The 24,016-nt window shown below is 41.4% G+C and overlaps 1 protein-coding gene and 1 pseudogene across 1 annotated transcript in view; one reads left to right on the top strand and one right to left on the bottom strand.

The window, feature by feature from the left end:
• The first annotated feature begins 303 nt into the window (after positions 1–303).
• Positions 304–24,016, top strand: part of ACAD9 (acyl-CoA dehydrogenase family member 9) — a 44,289-nt gene continuing 20,576 nt past the window's right edge. The window contains exons 1-3 of the mRNA XM_028101570.2: positions 304–522; positions 5,806–5,899; positions 22,358–22,459. Coding sequence (XP_027957371.1) covers positions 358–522; positions 5,806–5,899; positions 22,358–22,459 — 361 coding nt within the window. The 5' untranslated portion in view covers positions 304–357. The remainder of the gene's footprint in view (positions 523–5,805; positions 5,900–22,357; positions 22,460–24,016) is intronic.
• Positions 19,521–19,804, bottom strand: LOC114207616 (small nuclear ribonucleoprotein E pseudogene; annotated as a pseudogene).

Here is a 24,016-nt window from a genome sequence, read left to right as displayed (position 1 = left end):
CGTCCTCGTTGCCCCAACTGGCAGCAGGGAAGCAAGTGGAGACAGCTGGGCCTCCGCTTCGGCTCCCGAGCGCTGAGAAGTTTCCCCCTGCTGGCACTGACGCAGCCACCCACCAGCGCTTGAAATCAAAGGCCTTCCCGCGGCCATTAACAGCCCAGCTAGAAGCTGGCAACATGGCGCCGGCCTGCCCCTTCGACCTCCCCCCTCAGACCCCCGCCTTGTGGGAGGCCGCGCAAGCGCAATGGCGACGGAAGGGGTGGTGCCGCCCAGGGACGTGGCTCAGGCCAGTGGCGTCATCGGGCGGCGCCTGTAGGGTGCGTGTGACTGAGGCGTTAAGGAAGACTTGTCGGCGCGGGGATGGCCACATCGGGCTGCATGGGTGTCGCGGATCTCTTGCGGCGGGCGGTAGCGGCGCGTGCCTCCCGGGCTCTGGTGGCTTTCGCCACGAGCCGGCGCCTGCTGCGCACTAGTCCGCCGAGCCGAGCTTTCGCCAAGGAGCTCTTCCTGGGCAAAATCGAGAAGGTAACGCCGAGCCCTGGCCGACCCTCGCTTTTTCCTCCCGCTTTTTGCCATTTAGCAAGGAAAGAGGGGTCGAAGTGAGAGTCCCCACACCTGGCTGACAAATACGCCCGCGTGTGCTAAAACTCCCAAGTTCTCGAGTCCCACTGGAATCTTTCCAGGGAAAGGGGAGAGTCCTTTACGGGGCCCTGACAATCAGTCTACAGTTCTGACGGCTAATTCTTGTTAGGTCAGTTTGGGAAACCCTAGGCGAGGTGGTCACTGGGCAACCCTCAACTCAGCGTTCTGCCTCCGAAACGTGCGGGGCTTCCTCTCTTGTTTCCTAAACAGCTCAGACCGTGACCGTAGCGCTCTCCTGTCCGTTTCCAGCGGCTCCTTAGCTTTCACAGCTTGACTTCCAGCGCCTCCCCTTGCCTCAGCGGGCTGGCTCCAAGGTGCCTTCCACACCCGGTCCCTTCCATAGGTGGTAGAACCCAGTAGTAACCTAGCTGTTACTCAATAGTTAACAGCTACGTTATCAAGCACACATCATCCTCTTGTTAATGGATTTGACTTGGTTCTGTTACTTTCAGCCTCAGTTCTTTCAGCCTTAAAATGAAGCTAGTTATATGTACTGCCTCACAGATGTGTTGTACAGTGAGATTTGTAGTGTGCGGAAATGCTTTTTAAACTGTCTGGTACTGTGTCGGTGCAAGAGGCAACAGAATAGGTAATGTTTGCCGGCGCCACCACTTAGTAGTCTGTGACCTTGAGTTACTCATTTCACTTTCCTGTGCCAGAGTGTGCTAATCTACAAAATAGTAAAAGTGGTACTTGCCCTCTCCTAAAAGTGCCATACAAAGCAAAGAAAAAAAATGTGTGTAAAATGTTTTGAGGCAGGCGCCTGGGTGGCTCGGTGGGTTAAGGGTCTGCCTTCGGCTAGGGTCGTGATCCCAGGGTCTTGGGATCGAGCCCCGCATCGGGCTCCCTGCTCAGCCGGGAAGCTTGCTTCTCCCTCTCCCACTGCGCCTGCTTGTGTTCCCTCTCTCGCTATGTCTCTGTCAAATAAATAAATAAAATCTATTAAAAAAATAAATAAAATGTTTTGAGGTAGGCTGAAATGTTGGCTGGTACTGTGTTGTTTAAGGAGTTATTCTCTGGTTTTTCTTAGACTTTCTCTATAATCAGTCAGGCAATACAGGTGCAGAAGTAGGAACTCAAGAGTGGCTTGCCCTACTAGGAAGTGCAAAGCCAGTTTTTAACGTTTGAGAAACCATTTTTCCCAGAACCTGGGGCTATTGGGGCACTCGATCCTGGAATGTCCATCATGCCTTCCAGCACAATGGTGAAAAACAAATCTTTCATGCTTTTTCTCCAAGCTTCATGTACCACCTCCCCCATCCTCACCCATCCTCTTGGCTTCTTGTTTCACTGAGAAAGCCCACGCAGTCAAAGGAGAACGTCCACCACCGAATTTACCCCTTCTCCCCACATGTGTGCCCGTAGGGTCTACACTCGATTAATATCTATCTACTCTTAGCAGAGACCAGCCTGATCGCTAGACCCAGTGCCTTCTCACCTGCTCAAGGGCATTGATCAGTAATTCTCTCCTTTGTCATCTACATCAGTGTTCCCTCTCTGCTGCATCTTGAACTCAGACCATTCCAGCTTTTGTCCTTAACAATCTGCTAAAGCTGCTCTCTTGTGAGGTCAGTGACCTCCATGTTGTCAAATCTAGTGGTCTATTCTCATCTTCCTTGACACAGTTCATCATTCCTGGCTTCTAAAAAAACCATTTTCTCCTGGCTTTTCTGTTGACTTCATTGGCTGATCCTTCTCAGTCTCCTATGCTGGTTCTTTCTTGGCTCCTTAACCTCTATAAACGTTGGCCAGTCTGACTAGCCTAGTCAGAGTTGGGAATTTTCTTTTTTTTTTTTTAGTTGTTTTTAATTTTTAATTCCAGTGTAGTTAGCATACAGTGTTACATTAGTTTGAGGTGTACAATATAGTTACTGAACAATTCTAATCATTACTCAGTGCTTATCATGTAGGTGTACTCTAATTCCTCTTCACCTATTTCCCATTCCTCCACTCACCTATGCTCCCGCAACCATCTGTTCTCTTCAGTTAAGAGTCTCTTTCTTGAGGCGCCTGGGTGGCTCAGTTGGTTAAGCTTCTGCCTTTGGCTCAGGTCATGATCCCAGGGGGCGGGCTCCCTGCTCAGCAGGGAGTCTGCTTCTCCCTCCCACTCTCCCTCTCTGTGCGCTCGCTCTCTCTCTGTCTCTCTAGTTCCCTCTGTCTCTTAAATAAAATCTTTAAAAAGAGTCTTAGTTTGTCTCTCTCTCTCTTTTTTCCTCTTTCCTCATTTGTTTTGTAAATTCCACATATTAGTGCGATCATACAGTATTTGTCTTCCCTGACTGGCTTATTTCACTTAGCATTATACACTCCAGTATAGTTAACATACAGTGTTACATTAGTTTCAGTTGAAACTTTTCTCTTTTTTTTGATTGAAGTATCATTGACACACAATGTTAACATTAGTTGCAGCTGTACAACATAGTCATTTGACAAGTCTATACTTAGGCTCATCTCAAGTGTAGCTGCCACCTGTCACCATATAACACTATCACAGTACCATTGACTAGATTCCCTACGCTGTACCTTTTCATCCCTGGAAGCCTGTACTTCCCACTTGTCTTCACCCATTTTTCCCATCCTCCTACCTCCTCCTCTTGCACCCATTAGTTTGTTCTCTGTATGTATGGGTCTGTGTTTCAAAGTTGGGGTTTTCTGAGGCTCAGTCTATAGACTTCTCTTTTTATCCACAACTCTTCCTTTAATCTAATACAGTATTGTGGCTTTAAATATCATCAGTATCCTGACGACTCTAATATATTTCTCCAGCTCAGATTTCTCCCATGAACTTCAGGCTCCTGATGTCTACCTTTCTACCCAAAAGCTCCACTTAGATGTCTAATAGGCACCTCAGATTTAGCGTATCTGAAACTGAGTTCGTGGTGTTACCACCCAATTTTGCTCCTCCCCCCAGTCATCTTTATCATCGATGGTGGTGGCTCTGTTGTCCCACTTGTTCAGGCCAAGCACCTGGAGTCCCCTTGGATGCCTCTTATTCTTGTAATCCAGGTCTAAGCCAACAGCAAATCCTGTTTTCTCTACCTTTGGGATATATTTAGAATCTGACCACTTTTCAGCCCCTCCCGTGCTACTGCCCTGATTCAAGCTGACATCCTCTCATTCATAGCATTACTGCGGTTTGAGCAGGAACATGGCATCTGACGTGCTTAGAATTTCTGAAAAAAACCTTCAAGGTCGTCTAGGCCTATAGCTGTCACACTGCCCTCAGTTGGCCCCTTGCTATTCCTGGAAATGCCCCAGGGGTTACTGCAGGGGCCAGTGGGGAGTTGAATGGGAGGCATTTGGGTGACCTTCCCACCCGAAGCCTTAACCTTAAAAGCTCGGCTTTTACCTGTTTTACGTATTTGGTTTCTGTAGTAGACTTATTTGAGAAACCGGTTCCACTACTTCAAAAAATTTAAAAACTGCTGATAGAAATCAAGCCCAGCACCCATGAGGCACCCCATTGGGTTTTTGAACATTGCTGTCAGAGATTTGTTCTTATATGCACTTGAGCTCTCTCTTCCTGCATGCAGCAGTTACCCTTTGGTTGTAGGTGAAGGCCAACTAGCTGCCAGGCTCTTTTTTCTCACCTGGTGTGCTCACTGGTATCAGAAGGGAATCATCTTCCTCTAACGCCACCTATTGCACAAGCCCACGGGAACCAGTCAATCTCTGAAGGGCCTGGGTTGAACCTCTGTATGTTCAGCTAAGCAGCTGGCTTTGTTCTGAGAGGGTGTAGAGTGATGAAAGTCTCAGCATATTTTTCTGTCTAGACCATCTTGAGGGCAGGGTCAGGGATGGCCCGGGGCGGGGTGTGGGGCAGGAATTCCTTTTAAGTCTGCTGTCACTTTTGGATAGGGACCCACCACAAGCCTGTAGTCATGGGTCCTGAGAGGAGAAAACAGCCTTGGGAGCATGTTACTAGAGTAGACAGGCTTCGGTGGCTTACTAGACACACAAGGGGCTAGAGGGGGAAGACTGAGGACTCCTCTGCTTTGAAGACCTTTCTTGAACACTCGGTGGAAGGTGCCATGAGGAGAGGCAGGGCTCCTGGGGGCTGGCAGCCTGTGGCCTGGGACATCACTTCTCAGCTGTTAGGAGACCAAATCCAAGTACTCATCTAAGTCCTTGTGCTGCTCTGGCAACTGCAGGGGTAGGAGGAACCCAGAAAGCCAGAGGAGCTAAGGATACAGCAGGAGGATTTTAGGCAGCATATAATGATGGCCTAGTGAGGAATCCTAGGTCAGCCAGAAACATTGGCCATTTAACAGTTTGAGACAGACTTGAAGCTCAGCTATTTTCCAGGCTGTGAGGTAGAAACGAGAGCAGAGCCAGTGTCTTATACAAATAATTAACAGCTTCTTCATATTCTAGGCCACACCTTATCTCTTTTGAGCCTCCCCTTCTGAGGAGAGGGAAGCTGACCCTGAGAAAGGCCAAGTCACACATAGTAAGTGGTAGAGCCAGAGTTGAATTCAGGTTGATGTGGCTCAACAGCTGGGTCTCCTGCAGTGATCTCCTGCGAGTAGATGTCCTGGGAACAGGAGGGACGGAGGCAGGAGTACAGTGCGTAGCCAGGTAAGAACCTGGTGAGATGAGAGGCCTCATCACCACCATGTGTTCTTGTCAGTGCAGCATCTTCAGACTCCCAAAATAACCAGCGTAGAATCTTACATTTCAGTAGAGAGCTTTCCCATTCTATTGGGATTTCACAATAGAATTTTGTGATAGAAAATAGATTTCACAATCCTCCCCACACCCTTGAGTAAATATTTACCTGCATGTTATGGGTAGGACAGTGGAAGCGTGGAGAGGGGAAGGGGTTTGGCTAAGGCCACCCAGTTAGCAGGCTGCAGTGCAAATCAGGGAACAGAACCCAGGGCTTTGAAATGTTAGGGCTCTTTGTTTCATGGCACACTCAGTGGAACTTGTTACTGATAGGGAAAGCTGCTCAAAAGCAAGAATAAGCCTGCTTGAGTTGGGCAGAAGATCTGTCTCGGTGGTAGAGTCTAAAGCACAATTCCTGTTCCAGGATCTGCATTCTACTTCCGTCAATGCCTGCCAGATACGGAATCTAGCAACTCTGTTTCCTCCCCTTTTGACTGATATTACCATGATGGGAGGTTGCTAAAAATTAAATTTTTAGTAAATGTTTATCATTTTTAGAAAGAAGTTTTCCCGTTTCCAGAAGTTAGCCAAGATGAACTTAATGAAATCAATCAGTTTGTGGGACCTGTAGAAAAATTCTTCACTGAAGAGGGTATGTATGATCTTTATTTTCCATTTTAAGGACGGTTGCTTTGATATTTACATTAGAAGCAGTATACAGAAGCTCTCTTGAATGTCATTAATCATGTAGAAATAATATCTATTGAAAATATTTTGCTTTAAGAATCATCCCACTTGCTTTGAAATTTAAGAAACAAAACAGGTGAACATTGGGGGAGGGAAGAAAAAGTAAAATCAGACAAAATCAGGGAGACAAACCATAAGAGACTCTTAACCCTAGGAAGCACACTGAGGGTTGCTGGAGGGGAGGTAGGTGGGGGTTTGGGGTAACTGGGTGATGGGCATTAAGGAGGGCAGTTGATGTCATGAGCGCTGGGTGTTAAGTACAACTGATGAATCACTGAATTCGACCTCTGAAACTAATACACTGTAGGTTTATTAAAGTGAATTTAAATAAAGAATTAAAAAAAAAATCATCCCGGGGAGCCTGGGTGGCTCAGTTGGTTAAGCAACTGCCTTCAGCTCAGGTCATGATCCTGGAGTTCCGGGATCGAGTCCCACATCAGGCTCCCTGCTCAGCAGGGAGTCTGCTTCTCCCTCTGACCCTCTACCCTCTCGTGATCTCTATTTCTCATTCTCTCTCAAATAAATAAATAAAATCTTTAAAAAAAAATTATCCCAATTGCTATTTAATTAGAAGGCACCTAGTTTCGTGCTTCTCAGCGTATATGTGGTGAATGATTGCTTTTAAACATTTCCAGACTGTTGCAAACCAACACTTTTGTAAAATACAGTAAAATGAACAACTAGAAAAATGGAAGGAAAAAAAAAGACCTACAAAATATAAATCCGTTGATCATGGGCTTCGTTGTGTGGCAATGTAAAATTGCTGTTAAGTGTTTTTAAAGGTTTGCTCTCGGGCGCCTGGGTGGCTCAGTTGGTTAAGCGACTACCTTCGGCTCAGGTCATGATCCTGGAGTTCCAGGATCGAGTCCCACATCGGGCTCCCTGCTCAGCAGGGAGTCTGCTTCTCCCTCTGACCCTCTTCCCTCTTGTGCTCTCTATCTCTCATTCTCTCTCTCTCTCTCAAATAAATAAATAAATAAATAAAATCTTATAAAAATAAAAAAGGTTTGCTCTCTCTGAGCTTGTTATGAACCAGGAATAGTCTAGCAGCCTGCAGACTGCAGGTCGAGGGCACCAGTTTAGCCTGAAGATCCCTCCCTTAGACAGTTCAGCCAGCCCTTTGACAGGGCTGCATCTTGGCTGAGGAAGCTCTCTGGGGAGTTCAGTGATGATTGATTGACAGTAGTATTTCTCTAGCACTGAGGACCCCAAGGGTTCTTTTTTTTTTTTTAAAGATTTTATTTATTTATTTGACAGATATAGCAGGAGAGGGAACACAAACACTGGGAGACAAGATTGATGAGGACAATCTATACCATTTGGGGAAAATTTCTACTTTTGACTCAGAATACAAATTTTGGATATACTTAATTCCAATAAGGTGGACATACTAGGACTATTTCAACAAATTAGCCAGAGAAATTAAAAATAATTTATAATTTACTGGCCCCTAGTTCATTCCTTTTTAACCCTGAGTAGTATATCTTTATCTGGATATACCACAGTTTGTTTATTCGCTTACCTATTAATTGACATTCAGTATGTATCCAGATTTTACCTATCAGAAAAGATATTGTGAGTATATAATTCATATATAAAGCATGTAACTGCCTATAAAATTTGTACCTAATATATGGGTCCAAAAGACTACTAGCATAACAATGTGTTCATCAACTTGGGGGTACATATATACCAAAATTTATTAAACACTATACTTTGAATAGGTGCAATAATCAATTATACTTCTGTAAAGCTTATGAAAACCCTGACAAATCAGAGTAAAAGTTAAAGTAAAAGAACAAGGAACTAAGAAAAGATATAAGTAGGAAGATAACCACTAGAACAAAAACAGAAATATTTCTAAATAAAAGATATTTATATACAAGAAGGGGACTTTTAAAACCAGCAACAGAACAAGAGTTAGTGTGGGGGGGTGCACATGGAGAGAAATACTTCAAGGGGGTTCACAGGGCCAAAGCTGTTTTAATAATAGTAAAATATTCTTTGCCTTTTTAATTCTAATTCTATCATGAGTGTCCAATGGGGTTTTCCTGGAACTGTAAGAAATATATCACAGATTAAATGCAGAAAGTTATGAGAACCCAGCTGGATTCTACCTGGTTCTGGCTAGATTCTGATATCTGTTGTTGCATATAATAATAAGCCAAATATTAAAAAGATCTGCAAAACCATAAAACCATACTCATTTTTTTTGTAAATAAATATTATTTCTCATTAAAATATTGGGAGTATTTTTCTATGAGTCTGGTGTAGACATATACTCACATTTCTTTTGGGGATGTATGAAGGAGTGGAATATCTGGATTATAAGGTAGGTTCATATTTAACTTTTTAAGTAACTGCCAAACTGTTTTCCAAAGTGGTTACCACTTTACATTCCCACCAGATATTAAAGTTCCAGTTGCTCCACAGTCTCATTCTAATGGGTGTGTTGTGGTATCTCATTGTGGTTATAGTTTTCATTTCCCTAATGACTAATAATGTGGGCATCTTATCATGTGCTTACTTGCCATCAGTATATCTTTAGTGAGATGTCCTTCAAATATTTTATGCATTAAAAAAATTGGATTGTCTTACTATTGTTGAGCTATAAGAAGTCTTTATTCTAGATACAAGTCTCCTCTCCAGTATATGTTTAGCAAAAATTTTCTCCTAGTCTGTGGCTTGATTTTTTTTTTCATTTTATTAGCAAAAGTTTTTAATGTTAAGTGCAATTTTTTTCTTTTCTGGTTCTCTTTTTTTGTATTTTATGTAAGAAATCTGCTGAACCTAAGGTCAGGATGATTTTTGTCTCATTTTCCTTTAGAAGGTTCATATTTTTAACTGTTAACATTCAGATTTATGACCCCCTTTCCTGTTAATTTTACATATGACATGAGGTAAAATTTCAGGATTTTTTGCATACAACTATCCAATTGCTCCAGCAACATTTGTTGAAAAGATTATCCTTTCCCCATTTAATACACTTGGTACCTTTGCCAAAAATAAATTTACCAGAAGGTTCTGGGACAGTAGCAGAGTAGGAAGCACCAGGAATCTGTCTCCCCACCTGGACAACAACTGCAATGGCAGAATCTATGTAATGTAACTGTTTTTGGATCTCAAGTCTGTTGAAGGCTTGCAGTTTCCAGGGGAGTGAGGATAGTAAATTGCAGTTAATTTGGCCAGTAAGCTCTGAGCACAGTAGCAGCTACCATCTTCCACCTTCAGCCTGAAAGCAGGCAGCTGTGCACTCATTCCTGGAGCAGCTAGCACATGGCTTGTGGGAGCCAGAGTAGCAAAAAAAAAAAAAAGACCTTGTCCATCAAATATTAGGGATCTGTGTTCTGATTACTGTTTCTGATCACAGAGGTACAGACCAAGAGGCAGAGGCCATTTTTCTACCTTCTCTTATTGTTGCAAGCCCTTACCCCTGTGGCCGAAGTGACTTCCAGTGGATTTAAGATGCTGTGCCTTTTTTTGTCCCCCCCTTCATTTTTTTTTCCTCTTTTGGGAGCCAGATTGAAGACGAGGACATTCAAAGCAACCACATATACAGGGGGAATTATAAAGTCACCACACATGCCCAGGGAAAGGCATAGACTCAGGAAAGACCTAAGAAGACCTTAGGTTTATACCTGGGGCAGATCCTTGGCACAGACACAGCCAACAGCAATTCAAAACAAAACAAAACAAACATGAAAAGTATAGTCAACAAAAGCAAAAATCAACATGTGGGACTATAGCAAACTTAGAAACTTATGCACAGCAAAGGAAACTGTCACCTAAGGAATGGGAGAAAATATTTGTAAAAACCATATATCAGAAACGGGGTTAATATCTAATATAAAGAACTCCTGCAACTCAATAGCAAAAAAAAAAAGATAATCCAATTTTTAATTAGAATAATGCCGCATAGACTAAGTTAGAAAATGTTTCCTCCTCTTCAAGTTCCTGTAAGCCTTTGTGTAAAATTGGTATGATTATTTGGCAGAATTCACCAGCGAAACCATTTGAGCCTTGAGTTTTCTTTTTTTTTTTTTAAAGATTTTATTTGTTTATTTGATGGAGAGAGAGACACAGCGAGAGCAGGAACACAAGCAGGGGGAGTGGGAGAGGGAGAAGCAGGCTTCCTGCTGAGCAGGGAGCCCGATGCGGGGCTTGATCCCAGGACCCTGGGATCATGACCTGAGCCAAAGGCAGACGCTTAACGACTGAGCCACCCAGGCGCCCTGAGCCTTGAGTTTTCTTAATGGAAAAGTTTTTACTAATTCTTTTTCTTTTTTAAGATTCTATTTATTTATTTGACAGAGAGAGCACGAGCAGGGGCAGAGGAAGAGGGACAAGCAGACTCCCAGCTGAGTGTGGAGCCTGACGCAGGGCTTGAACTCAGACCTTAAGATCTTGACCTGAGCCAAAGTCAGACACATAACCGACTGAGTCACCCTGGCGCCCCTAATTAATTCATTTGCTTTAATAGATATAAGGCTATTTAGGTTACATAATTTCTTCTGTGAATTTTGATCATTCATAACTATTAAGGAATTTGTTTATTTAACAAGTTGTTGGACTTACTGGCTTAAAGTTGTTTATAATCTTTTCTTATCTCTTTATCCTCTTAAAGTCTGTAGGATTTGTAGTGATATTCCCATTGTAGATTTCTGAAAAGTAGTCCATTGTGGTCAGAGAATATACTTTGTATAATTTGAGTCCTCTTAAATTTATTGAGATCTGTTTTATGGTCATATTATGGTCTACATTGTAGATGTTCTTCCATGTGCACTTGAAGACAATATTCTCCCATTGGTTGAATGCTCTATAAATGTTAGTTAGGACAAATTGGCTGACAGTGTTGTTCAAATGTATCCTTACAAATTTTTTATCCACAAGAGGGATTTTTCCAGCTATGGTTGTGTGGTTTTTTTCATTTCTATCAATTTTTTCTTAATATATTTTAAGGATCCATTATTAGGTGCATGAAAATTCAGGATGATGATATCCTTGTGATGAATTGACTCCTTATGAAATGATCTCTTTAATCCCTGGTAATAGCATTTGTTGAAATCTACTTTGGTGTTACTATGCTACTCCAGCTGTCTTTTGATTGGTCTTAGTATGCTATATTCTTTTCTATCCTCTTAACTGATTTGTGCTTTTATACTCAAAGTGAGTTTCTCATCGACTTCATAAGCATAGAAGGGATTGTAGAAATACAAAATTATCATGAAGCACACGCTGTAGTAAAATTGGTATAGGCAAGTTCCACTAATGGATGCTAGTGTTAATGGGTGAAAGAAACAGTTTATATAATCTCAAAGTAGTTCCCTATGATATTTACTAATTACAAAGGGAAAAATAGTAACTTTATATGAAGAATCTTGGCAAACACGACCTTAAGCAAGTGTTCAAGCTTAGTATCCCCAGTAATAAAACTTGACAGAGAGACAGACACAGTGAGAGAGGGAACACAAGCAGGGGGAGTGGGAGAGGGAGAAGCAGGCTTCCCGAGGAGCAGGGCGCTTGATGGGGGAGGCTCGATCTCAGGACCCTGGGATCATGACCTGAGCCGAAGGCAGACGAGCAACTGACTGAGCCACCCAGGTGCCCCCCCACCCCAAGTAATGAAACTTAGTGACCTCATGTACCCCTATAGGATTTATCAGATCATGAGAGGAGCACATAACCCCTGTGTTATTCTTGGCCAAAACATACAACCTCAGTCTAACGGTCAAAACATCAGGCAAACCCAAATTGAAAGACGCTGTACAAAGTAACCAGTGTTTCAAAAGTATCAGGGTCATGGGGTGCCTGGGTGGCTCAGTCAGTTAAGCATCTGCCTTCAACTCAGGTCATGATCCCAGGGTCCTGGAATCGAGTCCCTCATGGGGCTCCATGCTCAGCAGGGAGTCTCCTTCTCCCTCTCCCTCTGCCCCTCCCCCCTAGTTGTGTGCTCGAGCTTCTACACTCTCTCTCTCTCCCTCCCTCCCTCTTTCTCCCCCCTCCATCTCTCAAATTTTAAAAAAAGTGTCAGGGTCATGAAAAACAAGGAAACACTGAAGAACTGTCACAGATTGAAGGGTAGGAAGGAGATATCACAACTAAACACAATGTAGGATCCCAGATTGAATCCTAGAACAGAAAAAGGACATTAATGGACAAGAGGTGAAATTAATTCTGTAATTTAGTAGTACTGTATGAATGTCAATTTCCTAATTTTGAGAATTTCACCATGGTTCTACAAGGTTCTGTTAGAAGCAGGGTGAAGAGTGTACAGGAAGTCTATATTATTTTGCAACTTCTCTTTAAATCTGAAATTTTTTTCAAAATAAAAGTTTAAAAATAACATGTACTTCTTATAGGCAACGTAGTCGAATGTTGTCTTTTTAAAAATCTAATCTGATAGTCAATGCCTTTTAATTGGTTTTTGATATGTGATTGTTTTAATGTGAATGTTGATATATACATTATATGCATTATACATACATATATCAATATTCACATTAAAATTATATATATATATAGTTGGGTTTAACTCTATCATCTAGTTGTTTATTTGCCCAGTCTCTTCTTTCTTCCCTTTTTCTTCTGTTTTTGCTTTCTTTTGGATTAATGGAATATTTTTATATTTCCATTTCATCTCTTTTGTTGATTTATTAATTATACCTCTTGTTATTTTAAGTGGTTGCTTTAGAGTTTATGGTATGTAAGTCTTTTTTTTTTTTTTAAAGATTTTATGTATTTATTTGAGAGAGAGAGAGAATGAGAGATAGAAAACATGAGAGGGAAGAGGGTCAGAGGGAGAAGCAGACTCCCTGCTGAGCAGGAAGCCCGATGTGGGACTCGATCCCGAGACTCCAGGATCATGACCTGAGCCGAAGGCAGTTGCTTAACCAACTGAGCCACCCAGGCGCCTATGGTGTATAAGTCTTATCAAAGTCTATTTTGAGCTATTATTATATCCCTTCACATTTTCTATAGGAACCTTACAACATTTTTGCTTTCACAACCCACCTGTTATTGTTTCATATATTTTATTTCTATATTTATTATAAACCCTACAATACCTTGCTGTTTTTCTTTCTTTCCTTCTTTTTAATGGTAAAGTGTACATAACATAAAATTTACCATTTCAATCCTTGTTAAGAATACAATTGAGTGGCATTAAGTATTTCATATTTTGTACATGATCACTACTATTTTCAGAATTTTTTCCTGATGCTGTTATTTTTACTGTAATTTTTCATTTTTTTAAAGGCTTTTTTTTTTTTAAGTTTATTTAAGTAATCTCCATACCCCACGTGGGGCTCAACCCTGACATCAAGAGTTGCATACTCTTCCAACTGAGCCAGCCAGGTGCCCCAGTGTAATTTTTTATTTAAAAAAATTTTTTTAAAGATTTTATTTATTTGAGAGAAAGAGGGAGAAGTAGGCTCCCCATTGAGCAGGGAGCCTGATGCAGGACTTGATCCCAAGACCTTGGGATTACAACCTGAGCCGAAAGCAGATGCTTAACCAACTGAGCCACCCAGGTGCCCCTCCAGTGTAATTTTTTTAAAAGAGAAAAAATGATTTTACGTTTATTCATCTACTTACTATTTCTAATGATCTTCATTTTCTCTTGTATAACCAGATTTCTTTTTGGTACCATCCCTCTTCTGTGGGAAAAGACTTCATGTTTCTTGTGGAGTTTTGCAGGATGAATATTTTCAGCTTTTATATTTCTGAAGAGTCTGTCATCAGAAAAGATTTCAGTGTTGACAGTATTTTTCTTTCAGCCCTTTATAAGTGTTGCTCCACTGTCTTCTGAATTAACATTTATTCCAGTGAGTTGTCTGCCACCATCTTATCATTTTTACATAGTGTTTCTTTTTTCTCTGGTTGCTTTTGAGTGGGTCTAGGGATATTGATTATAATGTATGTTGGTGTAGTTTTCTTCCTGTTTCTTTTGCTTGGGATTCTTTGAACATCTTTGGTCTGTGTGTTGATCATATTGATCAACTTTGATTAGCTTTTGGCCATTATTTCTTTAAATATATTTTTATCACTACCCATACCACATTCCCCACTCTCCCACCCCTCCTCTCCTTTGGGGACTCCAAGTGTGTGTGTGTGTATGTGTGTGTGTGCGCGCGTGCGTGTGTGTGCGCACGCGCACACTCAGAGTTTCCCATGGCTCACTGAGGCTGTTATTTTGTCTCGTATTTTGTGTAGTTGTTACATCTTCGTGTGCACTAACCTTTTCTACAGCGTTTCCTCTGCTGGTGATCTCACCCCATGGCTTTCATCTCTAGAAGTTCAACTTGTGTCTTTTTATTTCTTCCATGCCTCCTTTTTTTTTTTTTTTTTTTAAGATTTTATTTATCTGACAGTGAGAGACACAGTGAAGAGAGGGAACACAAGCAGGGGGAGTGGGAGAGGGAGAAGCAGGCTTCCCACGGAGCAGGGAGCCCGCTGTGGGGCTCGAACCCAAGGACCCTGGGATCATGACCTGAGCCGAAGGCAGACACTTAACGATTGAGCCACCCAGGCGCCCCTTAATATGCTTGTATCTTCTACTTTCTCAAGCATTTGGAATATAGTTATAACCGCTCTTTTAATGTCTTTGTTATCTGTGTTACTTATGAGTCACGTTCAACTGATTGCTTTTTCTTTTCACTATCAGTTGTATTTCCCTGCTTCTTCATGTGCCTGCTGGTTTTCTCCTGGGTGCCAGTCATTGTGGATTCTGCATCGTTTGTGCCAGGTGTGCATGTGTGTATGTGAGTGTGTGTGTGTGTTTAGTATGTTATGAAGCTTTGTTCTAGGGCACATTAAATTACTTGGGAACAGTTTGATCCTTTGAAGGGTTTCTTTCTCCCCCACTACCCAAGGAGTAAGTTAGCTTTCTTATTGATTGTTCATATGTTGTCTGTGGCTGTTCTTTTATGTGGAAATGACAGCAGAGTAGGAAGTGTGGAGATTTTATATACCAGTTAACAAGAAATGAAATACGAAATATTCATATTTATATACCAAAATTATTGCAAATAAAACTTGTCCCCAGACACAACTGATAATGCCTGTTAAACTTCAAACTATTTTGAATATAAGCTAGGGTCCTATATTGTTTATGACAATACAGTTAAATTGGATTATGTATTACTACCCGAGGACCAGTTTATCCTTTATGTTTTTCAGTGTGAAATGATTTTATTTTGTTACTATATTTTTAATTGAAATGTAATTGACATACAGTATTATATTAGTTTTAGGCGTACAGCATAGTGATACGTTTATAGACTTTACAAAGTGATCACCAGTATAAATCTAGCTACTATCAGTTGTCATACAAAGTTGTTACATATTATTAACTGTATTCTTTATGCTATACATTATATTCCCATGTCTTATTTATTTCATAACTGGAAGTTTGTGTCTTTTATTTCCCTTCCCCTATTTTGCCTATCCCTCCATCCCCCCTCTCCTCTGGCAACCACCATATTGTTCTCTGTGTCTGTGAGTCTGTTTCTGTTTTGGTTGTTTTGGTTTTTAGATTCCACATATAAGTGAAATAGTATGGTCTTTTTCTTTTTTTTTAAGATTTTATTTATTTATTTGATAGAGACATAGTGAGAGAGGGAACACAAGCAGGGGGAGTGGGAGAGGGGGAAGCAGGCTTCCCATGGAGCAGGGAGTCCAATGCGGGGCTCGATCCCAGGACCCTGGGATCATGACCTGAGCCGAAGGCAGACGCTTAACGACTGAGCCACCCAGGCGCCCCTGTATGGTCTTTTTCTGTCTTACTCATCATTTCACTTAGTATGATACCCTCCATATTCATCTTGTCTCAAATGACGTGATTTCATTTCTTTTATGGCTGAGTTGTTTATGTATACTACATCTTCTTCATCCATTCATCTATTGATGGGCACTTAGGTTGCTTCTGTATTTTGGCTATTGTTAATAATGTTGTAGTAAAGATAGAGGTGTATGAATTTTTTCAAATTAGTGTTTTTGCTTTCTTCATACAAATACCCAGAAGCGAATTACTGGATAGTATGGTAGTTCTGTTTTTAATTTTTTGAGGAACTTCCATACCACTTTCCATAGTGGCTGCACCAGTTTGCATTCCCACCCAACAGTGCACAAGGGTTCCTTTTTCTCCACATCCTTACCAACACCTGTTGTTTCTTATCTTTTTTTTTTCCTGGTGTTTTTGTTTTGTTTTGTTTTTTAAGATTTTATTTATGTGAGAGAGAGAATGAGAGAGAGAGAGAGAGAGAGAGCATTTAGAGGGGGAAGGGTCAGAGGGAGAAGCAGACTCCCCGCTCAGCAGGGAGCCCGATGCGGGACTCGATCCCGGAACTCCAGGATCATGACCTGAGCCGAAGGCAGTCGCTTAACCAACTGAGCCACCCAGGCGCCCCTCTTTTCTTTTTGATACTAACCATTCTGACATGTCTGAGATGATATTTCATTATGGCTTTGAATTGCTTTTCTCTGATGATTAGTGATGTTCAGCATCTTGTGTGTATTGGTCATCTGTATGTTGTCTTTGCAGAAAGGTCTGTTCACATCCTCTGCTCTTTTTTTAGTTGGATTGTTTGGTTTTTGACATGGAGTTGTGAGTTCTTTATATATTTTGGATATTAACCCTTAATTGGTTATATCACTTGCAAATGCCTTCTCCCATTCAGTAGGTTGCCTTTTCATTTTATTGATGGTTTTCTTTGCTGTGCAAAAGCTTTTTAGTTTGGTAGTCCTATTTGTTTATTTTTGCTTTTGTTGCCCTTGCCTGAGGAGACAGATCCAAAAAATTATTGCTCAGACCAGGGTCTAAGAGCTTACTGCCTGTGTTTTCTTCTAAGAAATTTATGGTTTCTGGTCTTATATTTAAATCTTTAATCAATTTTGAGTTTATTTTTGTATATGGCATAAGAAAATAGTCCAGTTAATGTTGTTTTGAATATAGCTGTCCAGTTTTCCCAACACTGTTTTTTGAGAAGACTGTCTTTTCCCCCCTTTGTATATTCCTGCCCCTTTTGTCAAAGACTAATTGACCTTAAAAGTGTGGGTTTATTTCTGGACTCTGTTCTCATTGACCTGTATGTCTGTTCTTGTGCCAGTACCATACTGTGTTCATTACTATAGCTTTGTGGTGTAGTTTGAACACAGACTGTGATACCTCCAGCTTTACTCCTCTTTCTCAAGGTTGCTTTGGCTATTTGGGGTCTTTTGTGGTTCCATGCAAATTTTAGGATTATTTGTTCTAGTTTCTGTGAAAAATGCCACTGTTATTTTGATACATATTGCATTGAATCTGTAGATTTCTTTGGATAGTGTTGACATTTTAACGATATTCTTCCAATCTGTGAGCATGGTGTAGGCATACCTCAGAGATACTGCAGGTTTGGTTCCAGACGACCACAATAAAGCAAATATCACAATAAAATGAGTCAAATGAATTTTTTGTTTTCTCAGTGCATATAAAAGTTATGTTTACACTATATTGCAGTCTATTAAATAGTGTATACTAGCATTATGTCTTTAAAAATGTACATTTTTTTTAAAGATTTTATTTATTTATTTGACAGAGAGCAGGGGGAGCAGAGGGAGAGGGAGAAACAGGCTCTCCGCTGAGCACGGAGCCCAATACGATACTCAATCCCAGGACCCTGGGATCATGACCTGAGCCAAAGCCAGACACTTAACTGACTGAGCCTCCCAGGCACCCCAAAAATGTACATACCTTTAATTTAAAAATGCTTTATTGTTGGGGTACCTGGCTGGCTCAGTCAGTAGGGCATGAGACTTTTTTTTTCCATGTTTTTATTTAAATTCTAGTTAGAGCATGCGACTCTTGATCTTGCGGTTGTAAGTTTGAGCCCCACATTGGGTGTAGAGGTTACTTAAAAATAAAAAATCTTAAAAAAAAAACAAACATTGTATTGTTAAATATGCTAACCATGACCTTGAGCTTTCAGTAAGGTGTAGCCTTTTTGCTGGTGGAGGGTGCTGCCTGGATATTGCTGTAGCTTCTACATCAGGACTTGCTGCTTCACCTTGTACTTTTACGTTATGGAGACAGCCTCTTTCCTTAAACCTCCTGAACCAGCCTCTGCTAGCTTCAGACTTTTCTTCTGCAGGTTGCTCGCTTCTCTCAACCTTCATATATTGAAGAGACTTAGGGCCTTTTTCTAGCTTTTGGCTTAAGGGAATGTGGCTGGTTTGATCTATCCAGACCACTTACAGCCTTCCCCACGTCAGCAGTAAGGCTGTTTCACTTATCTTTTGTGTTCACTGGAGTAGCACTTTTATGGAAGAAGCTTTCCATTTGCATTCACAACTTGGCTAACTGTTTGGCACCAGAGGCCTAGCTCTTGGCCTTGACATGCCTTCCTCACTAAGCTGAATCATTTCTAGCTTTTGAATGCAAGTGAGAGAATATGCGACTCTTCTTTTCACTTGAATACTTAGAGGCCATTGTAGGTTTACTAATCAGCCTATGTTTATTATTGTGTCTCAGGGAAGAGGGAGGCTAAAGGAGAGAGAGAGACTGGGAATGGCTGGTCGGTGAAGCAGTCAGAATGTACATTTATCAGTTAAGCTCACTGTCTTACATGGGTTGAGTTCCGTGTACCCCAAAACAATTACAGTAGGAACATTAAAGATCACTGACCACAGATCATCATAACAAATAAAATAATAATGAAAAGGCTTGAAATTTTGTGAGAAATACAAAATGTGACAGAGAGACATGAAATGAGCAAATGCTGTTGGAAAAATGGCACAGTAGGCTTGTTTGTCATAGGGTTGCCGCAAACCCTCAATCTGTAAAAAATGCAGTATCTGTGAAGTGCCATTAAAATGAGGAATGCCTCTATGTCTTTCCATTTATTTTTGTCATCTTTAGTTTCTTTGCTCACTGTTTTAATAGTTTCCAGAATACAGGTCTTTTACCTCCTTAGTTAAATTTATCCCTAGGTATTTTATTCTTTTCGATGCAGTTGTAAATGGGATTGTTTTCTTAATTTCTCTCTCTCTCTCTTTTTAAAGATTTTATTTATTCATTTCACAGAATGAGAGAGAAAGCACAAGCAGGGGGAGTGACAGGCAGAGGGAGAAGGAGAGGCAGGCTCTCCCCTGAGCAGGGAGCCTGACGTGGGGTGGGGCTCAATCCCAGGACCCTGGGATCATGACCTACGCTGAATGCAGATGCCTAAGCGACTGAGCCACCCAGGTGCCCCTTAATTTCTCTTTCTGGTAATTCATTATTAGTGTATAGAAATGCAGCATTTTAATGTAAATTTTCTATCCTTCAACTGTACGGAATTCATTTTTTTCTAATAGTTTTTTGGAGGAGTCTTTAGGGTTTCCTTTTTTGTTGTTGTTGTCAAATAAAAGCAATCCCACAGGATTTATTGTCCTCTGGTAATAACATAAAGGTAATCAAAACAATATGAACAAATGTTTTAGAACTACACTCACAACAAAGGACATCTAAAAAAACAAACTACATGGCCTTCTCAAGAATTTCTCACTGATTTCTAGCTGGAGACACTCTGGAGCAGGGTAATATTATCTCCTTTTAGCATGATCCAACCCAGTTGTTTTCTTGACTTTGTTTTAGAATGAATCTCTTCAGTAGCATCTAATGTGAGGTTCATGTACTCATCAAAACCAAGGATACAGCCCTCTATTCGCATGTTCACTTGCTCATAAAGCCACACCTGAATTCGAGATCTATTTTGCGTATCTGAAGATGAGGTTGATGGGCTGAACCATCACCTTCTGCACTTTTTGGCCCTGGCCATGGTATGCCATGGTGGAAGCCAACAAAGACTGCACACTACCTCAGAAAGCAACTTCCATAATCGTCTTTAGGGTTTTCTAGGTATTGTATCCTGTCATCTGCAAATAGTGACAGTTTTAGTTCTTCCTTACCAATTTTCATGCCTTTTATTTATTTTCCTTGTCTGATTGCTGTGGCTAGGACTTCTAGTACTATGTTGAACAAAAGTGGCACGTGTGGGCATCCTTGTGTCATACCTGATCTTAGAGGAAAAGCTCTCACCTTTTCACAGTTGAGTGTGATGTTAGCAATGGGTTTGTCCTATGTGGCCTTTATTATGTTGAGTTAAATTCCCTCTATACCTACTTTGTTGAGAGTTTTTATCAGAAATGAATGTTGAATTTTATTAAGTGCCTTTTTTGGCATATGTTGAGGTGACCATGACTTTTAATCTTCTTTTTGTTAATGTGATGTAGCACATTGATTTGCAGATATTGAACCATCCTTAAATGCCCAGATAAATCCCATTTGATCATAGTGAATGATCCAATTAATGTATTACTGAATTCAGTTTGTCAGTATTTTGTTGAGGATTTTTGTATCAGCGTTCCCTCAGGAACTCTTAATTTTGGTGGTGTCTTTGGTTTTGGTCATGGCTTGCTTTGTAAGCATTGTTAGGTGGGAGCAGAGCAGCCTGTAGAGCAGGGCTTCTCAACCTGTTTTTCATTATTGACCCTCCCCCCCCAACCCTTTTTAGACATTTTTTCCTGTTTACACCCCACTCATGAAATTTTAATTCCAAGTTATACCATATTTCTGTGTATTATTTGTATTTCTGTTCTTTATCCATTAAAAAAGTATTTTTTGCTGCCCCACTCCCAAACCAATTTTTATTACCTTTGGGGGTGCTGTTGCCCTTGTTGGGAATTCGTGGTCTAGGCCTCATTCTCTACTAGTGACACGTTGCTCGTTGCTCTTATGCTTGCCTTGTATGTTTAGTATGTTGAGGCAAGGTGATAATTCCAATCCCTGTTACTCCATCTTGGAAGCAGGAGTCTCCCCAGATCCTGACAGTTTCTTATTGTGCATACTGTACTGCACAGCCCAGTCATTCCACTCCAAAGTAGTGACCCAAGGGAAATGGAAACAGAGCTACATAAAAACTTGAATATGAATGCCCATAGAAACTTTATTTCTAAGAACCAAAACCCAAGAACCATCCAAATGCCCATCGAAAGGTGAATGGATAAACTGTTTTATACCCATACAGTAGAATATTGAACAATAAAAAGTATTATGATAAAGTATTGATAGATGCAGTAATGTAGATGAATCTCAGAATCATCCTGAGTCAAAGAAGCCAGATCAAAAGACTACCTGCTATGTGATTTAAAACTCAAAAATGCGGGCACCTGGGTGGCTCAGTTGGTTAAGTGACTACCTTAGGGTCATGATCCTGGAGTCCCGGGATCGAGTCCCGCATCGGGCTCCCTGCTCGGCAGGGAGTCTGCTTCTCCCTCTGACCCTCCCCCTTCTCATGTGCTCTCTCTCTCTCATTCTCTCTCTCAAATAAATAAATAAAATCTTTAAAAAACAATTAAACTAAAAAAAAAAAACCCTCAAAAATGCAAACTAATCTGTAGACAAAAAGGAGATGATTAGTGGTTGCCTAGGGTTGGAAATGGACTGAGGGATTGATCACAAAGGAGCATGACGAAACTCTTTGTGGAAAAGGAAGTTTTTATTTATTTGGTGGGAGTAGTTTCATGGGCAAATATGTCAGAACTCAAAAAATACATATTGTAAATATGCGGTTTATTATATGCCACTTGTATATGTCAATAAAGTAAAAAAAAACAAAAAATGAGGGGTTTGGACTCTTGGGGAATCCATATTTCTCATTAGTGATCCATGTGCATAAAAATTCCCAAGTGTAGGTTATGGTGGTTTTTAAAACTTATAATAGTAGTGAAGTTTAATATGCTGACAATTTGAAAGAAGATTTTAATTAACTTGATTCAGGCAAAAATGTGTACGTACAAGGTATATAATTATAGACCTAATGCTAGTGATTGCTCCATTCTGTGCTAATGGACACAAGTAGGCATCGAACAGATTAAACTGTCCTCAGGATTTGTAGGCTATGGTGAAAGAGTTGTGGTTTCTGAAAACTAGTTAGACATGGGTCCAGATATTACCCAGAGTTTGGCTATCTAGCCTGACATTTTTAGGACATTTCTGGAAGTTGTGTACTTAGTTTCTAATTTTCTAGACGGTAACAGTAATAAAAAATTCAGGTATATATGCGCCTTCAGAAAAGTTTATATAATGTGCTGCAGTTTTACACAGTGAATACACCCATGTGAATGGCACCCAGATCAAGAAACAGAACACTACCTGGTACAGCCCATTTTTCGAAATACAATGCTGGCTGGGCTAATTAGGTGAAATTGAACACATGCTGAATAACTGACTAGACATGTCAATTTTGAAGTTTCTGACCCTGGGATTGTATGGGATACAAAAATTGTTCTGTTCATCTTTGTAGACGTAGCTTATATTTTGCTTAATCAAAATATTTCCTCTTGGCAGTGGACTCTGAAAGAATTGACCGGGAGGGAAAAATCCCAAAAGAAACGTTAGAGAAATTGAAGAGCTTGGGGCTTTTTGGGCTACAAGTCCCAGAAGAATATGGTAAGTAAAGGAAAACACCACCCTGCTGGTTTGGCTCTTAAGAAAGTACCCCATAGGGCGCCTGGGTGGCTCAGTTGGTTAAGCGACTGCCTTCAGCTCAGGTCATGATCCCACGGTCCTGGGATCGAGTCCCACATCGGGCTCCCTGCTCGATGGGGAGTCTGCTTCTTCCTCTGACCCTCTTCTCTCTCATGCTCTATATCTCTCATTCTCTCTCTCTCAAATAAATAAATAAAATCTTTAAAAAAAAAAAAAGAAAGAAAGTACCCCATATTTGTCCAGGAAAGGGTTCTGTTTGGGAAAGGTGGCCTTTAAATGCAGTATGTCCCGGATCAAACTATAAAACCGCTGGAATTAAAAACACCCACCATGGACCAAATCTGGGGTTGCTGGCAGGTGAGTGTGTGGACTAAGGGACTTAGGAGCAGGAAGAACTGTTGAGGCCTGCACTGTGTTCATTTGGTGTGGCTTAAGGACCACTGCAGGATGTCTGTGCTCTCCAGGTCCTTGTGGGCAGCAGAGAAGGAGGTGTGTATAACCTCAAAGCCGGATTGGCTGATTCCAGTGTCATCTGCACCGTGAGGCCCTTTGGTCTCTCCACAGAAGAATTGCCCCAGAGCTGCGAGCCCTTTTTGTTGGAGGGATGACCACAGGCTGAGAGCTCAGGTGTCGGGGTCTGCCAGTTGCTTCCTATCCTGGTACAGAGGAAGAAGGTGCGTGGCTATAGGACACAGGTGCATTGAGGTGGGAGATTAGATCACTGAGAACATTCGAGCAGGGCCCATTGTGCTCTGGGTTGTCCCTGTAATTCCTGGGTCATTGTAGTGATGTTTTTAGCCCCCAGATGAAAGACCCGGCCTTTCTCCCCAGGATCCCAGTGTGATTCTGCCTTCTTAGATTTGGCCAATCACTACCACTGTCTCTTCTGCCTAATCTAGAGTTGGTCATCTAAATTCTGTAGGGATTAAGGGGACAGCAAGAAGTGGGGTGGGGGGTTAGGGGAAGGAAGAACAGGAGCAGAGTAACAGTCACACCGTGGGCACACACACACCATTTAATTTTACTCTCAGTCCCCTTTGACATAAAAGTGTGGCTCTGGGTTCCATAGCCTGTACGCTGTGCCCATTGCTGAGCCCTCTGCCTGAGCTTTCTCTGGAGTCGTTTCCCCCTTGGATCAGCTAAGAGCCCTCTTTAGGGGAAAGAGCTGTCTATGGTGCTTTAAAGGCTTGGGCCTATTTCCTGTCTCTGAGCTGGTCATTTGGACATTTAATACTTTGGGCATTTTTCCAACCAGGTTGTGAGTTAGGTTTTGCAGAGCAAGATAGAGAAGTCAGGAGGTTTTCTTGACGTTCTGTCCCCCTGCCTGGTTTATCTCCAGAGACTAAAGTTAGGCCCGTGTTGTTCCTCATCACCTCCGCAGCCAGGGTTGGGGGGCCCTCGATGTCTGTGGAGTAAGTTCCCACTGGTACCCAGCCTGGAGCTGGTCCTCTGGTCTGAGACGAGATGTGAACATTTAGGACCAACTAGTGCATGCCTGATTAGATTCGGAGGCAGATT

Source organism: Eumetopias jubatus, unplaced genomic scaffold (assembly GCF_037043125.1).
Source record: "Eumetopias jubatus isolate StellerSeaLion01/CBP00866 unplaced genomic scaffold, mEumJub1_p1.0 scaffold_1, whole genome shotgun sequence".
NCBI classification, from domain to species: Eukaryota; Metazoa; Chordata; class Mammalia; order Carnivora; family Otariidae; genus Eumetopias; species Eumetopias jubatus.
This window is presented reverse-complemented; position numbering and strand designations above follow the sequence as displayed.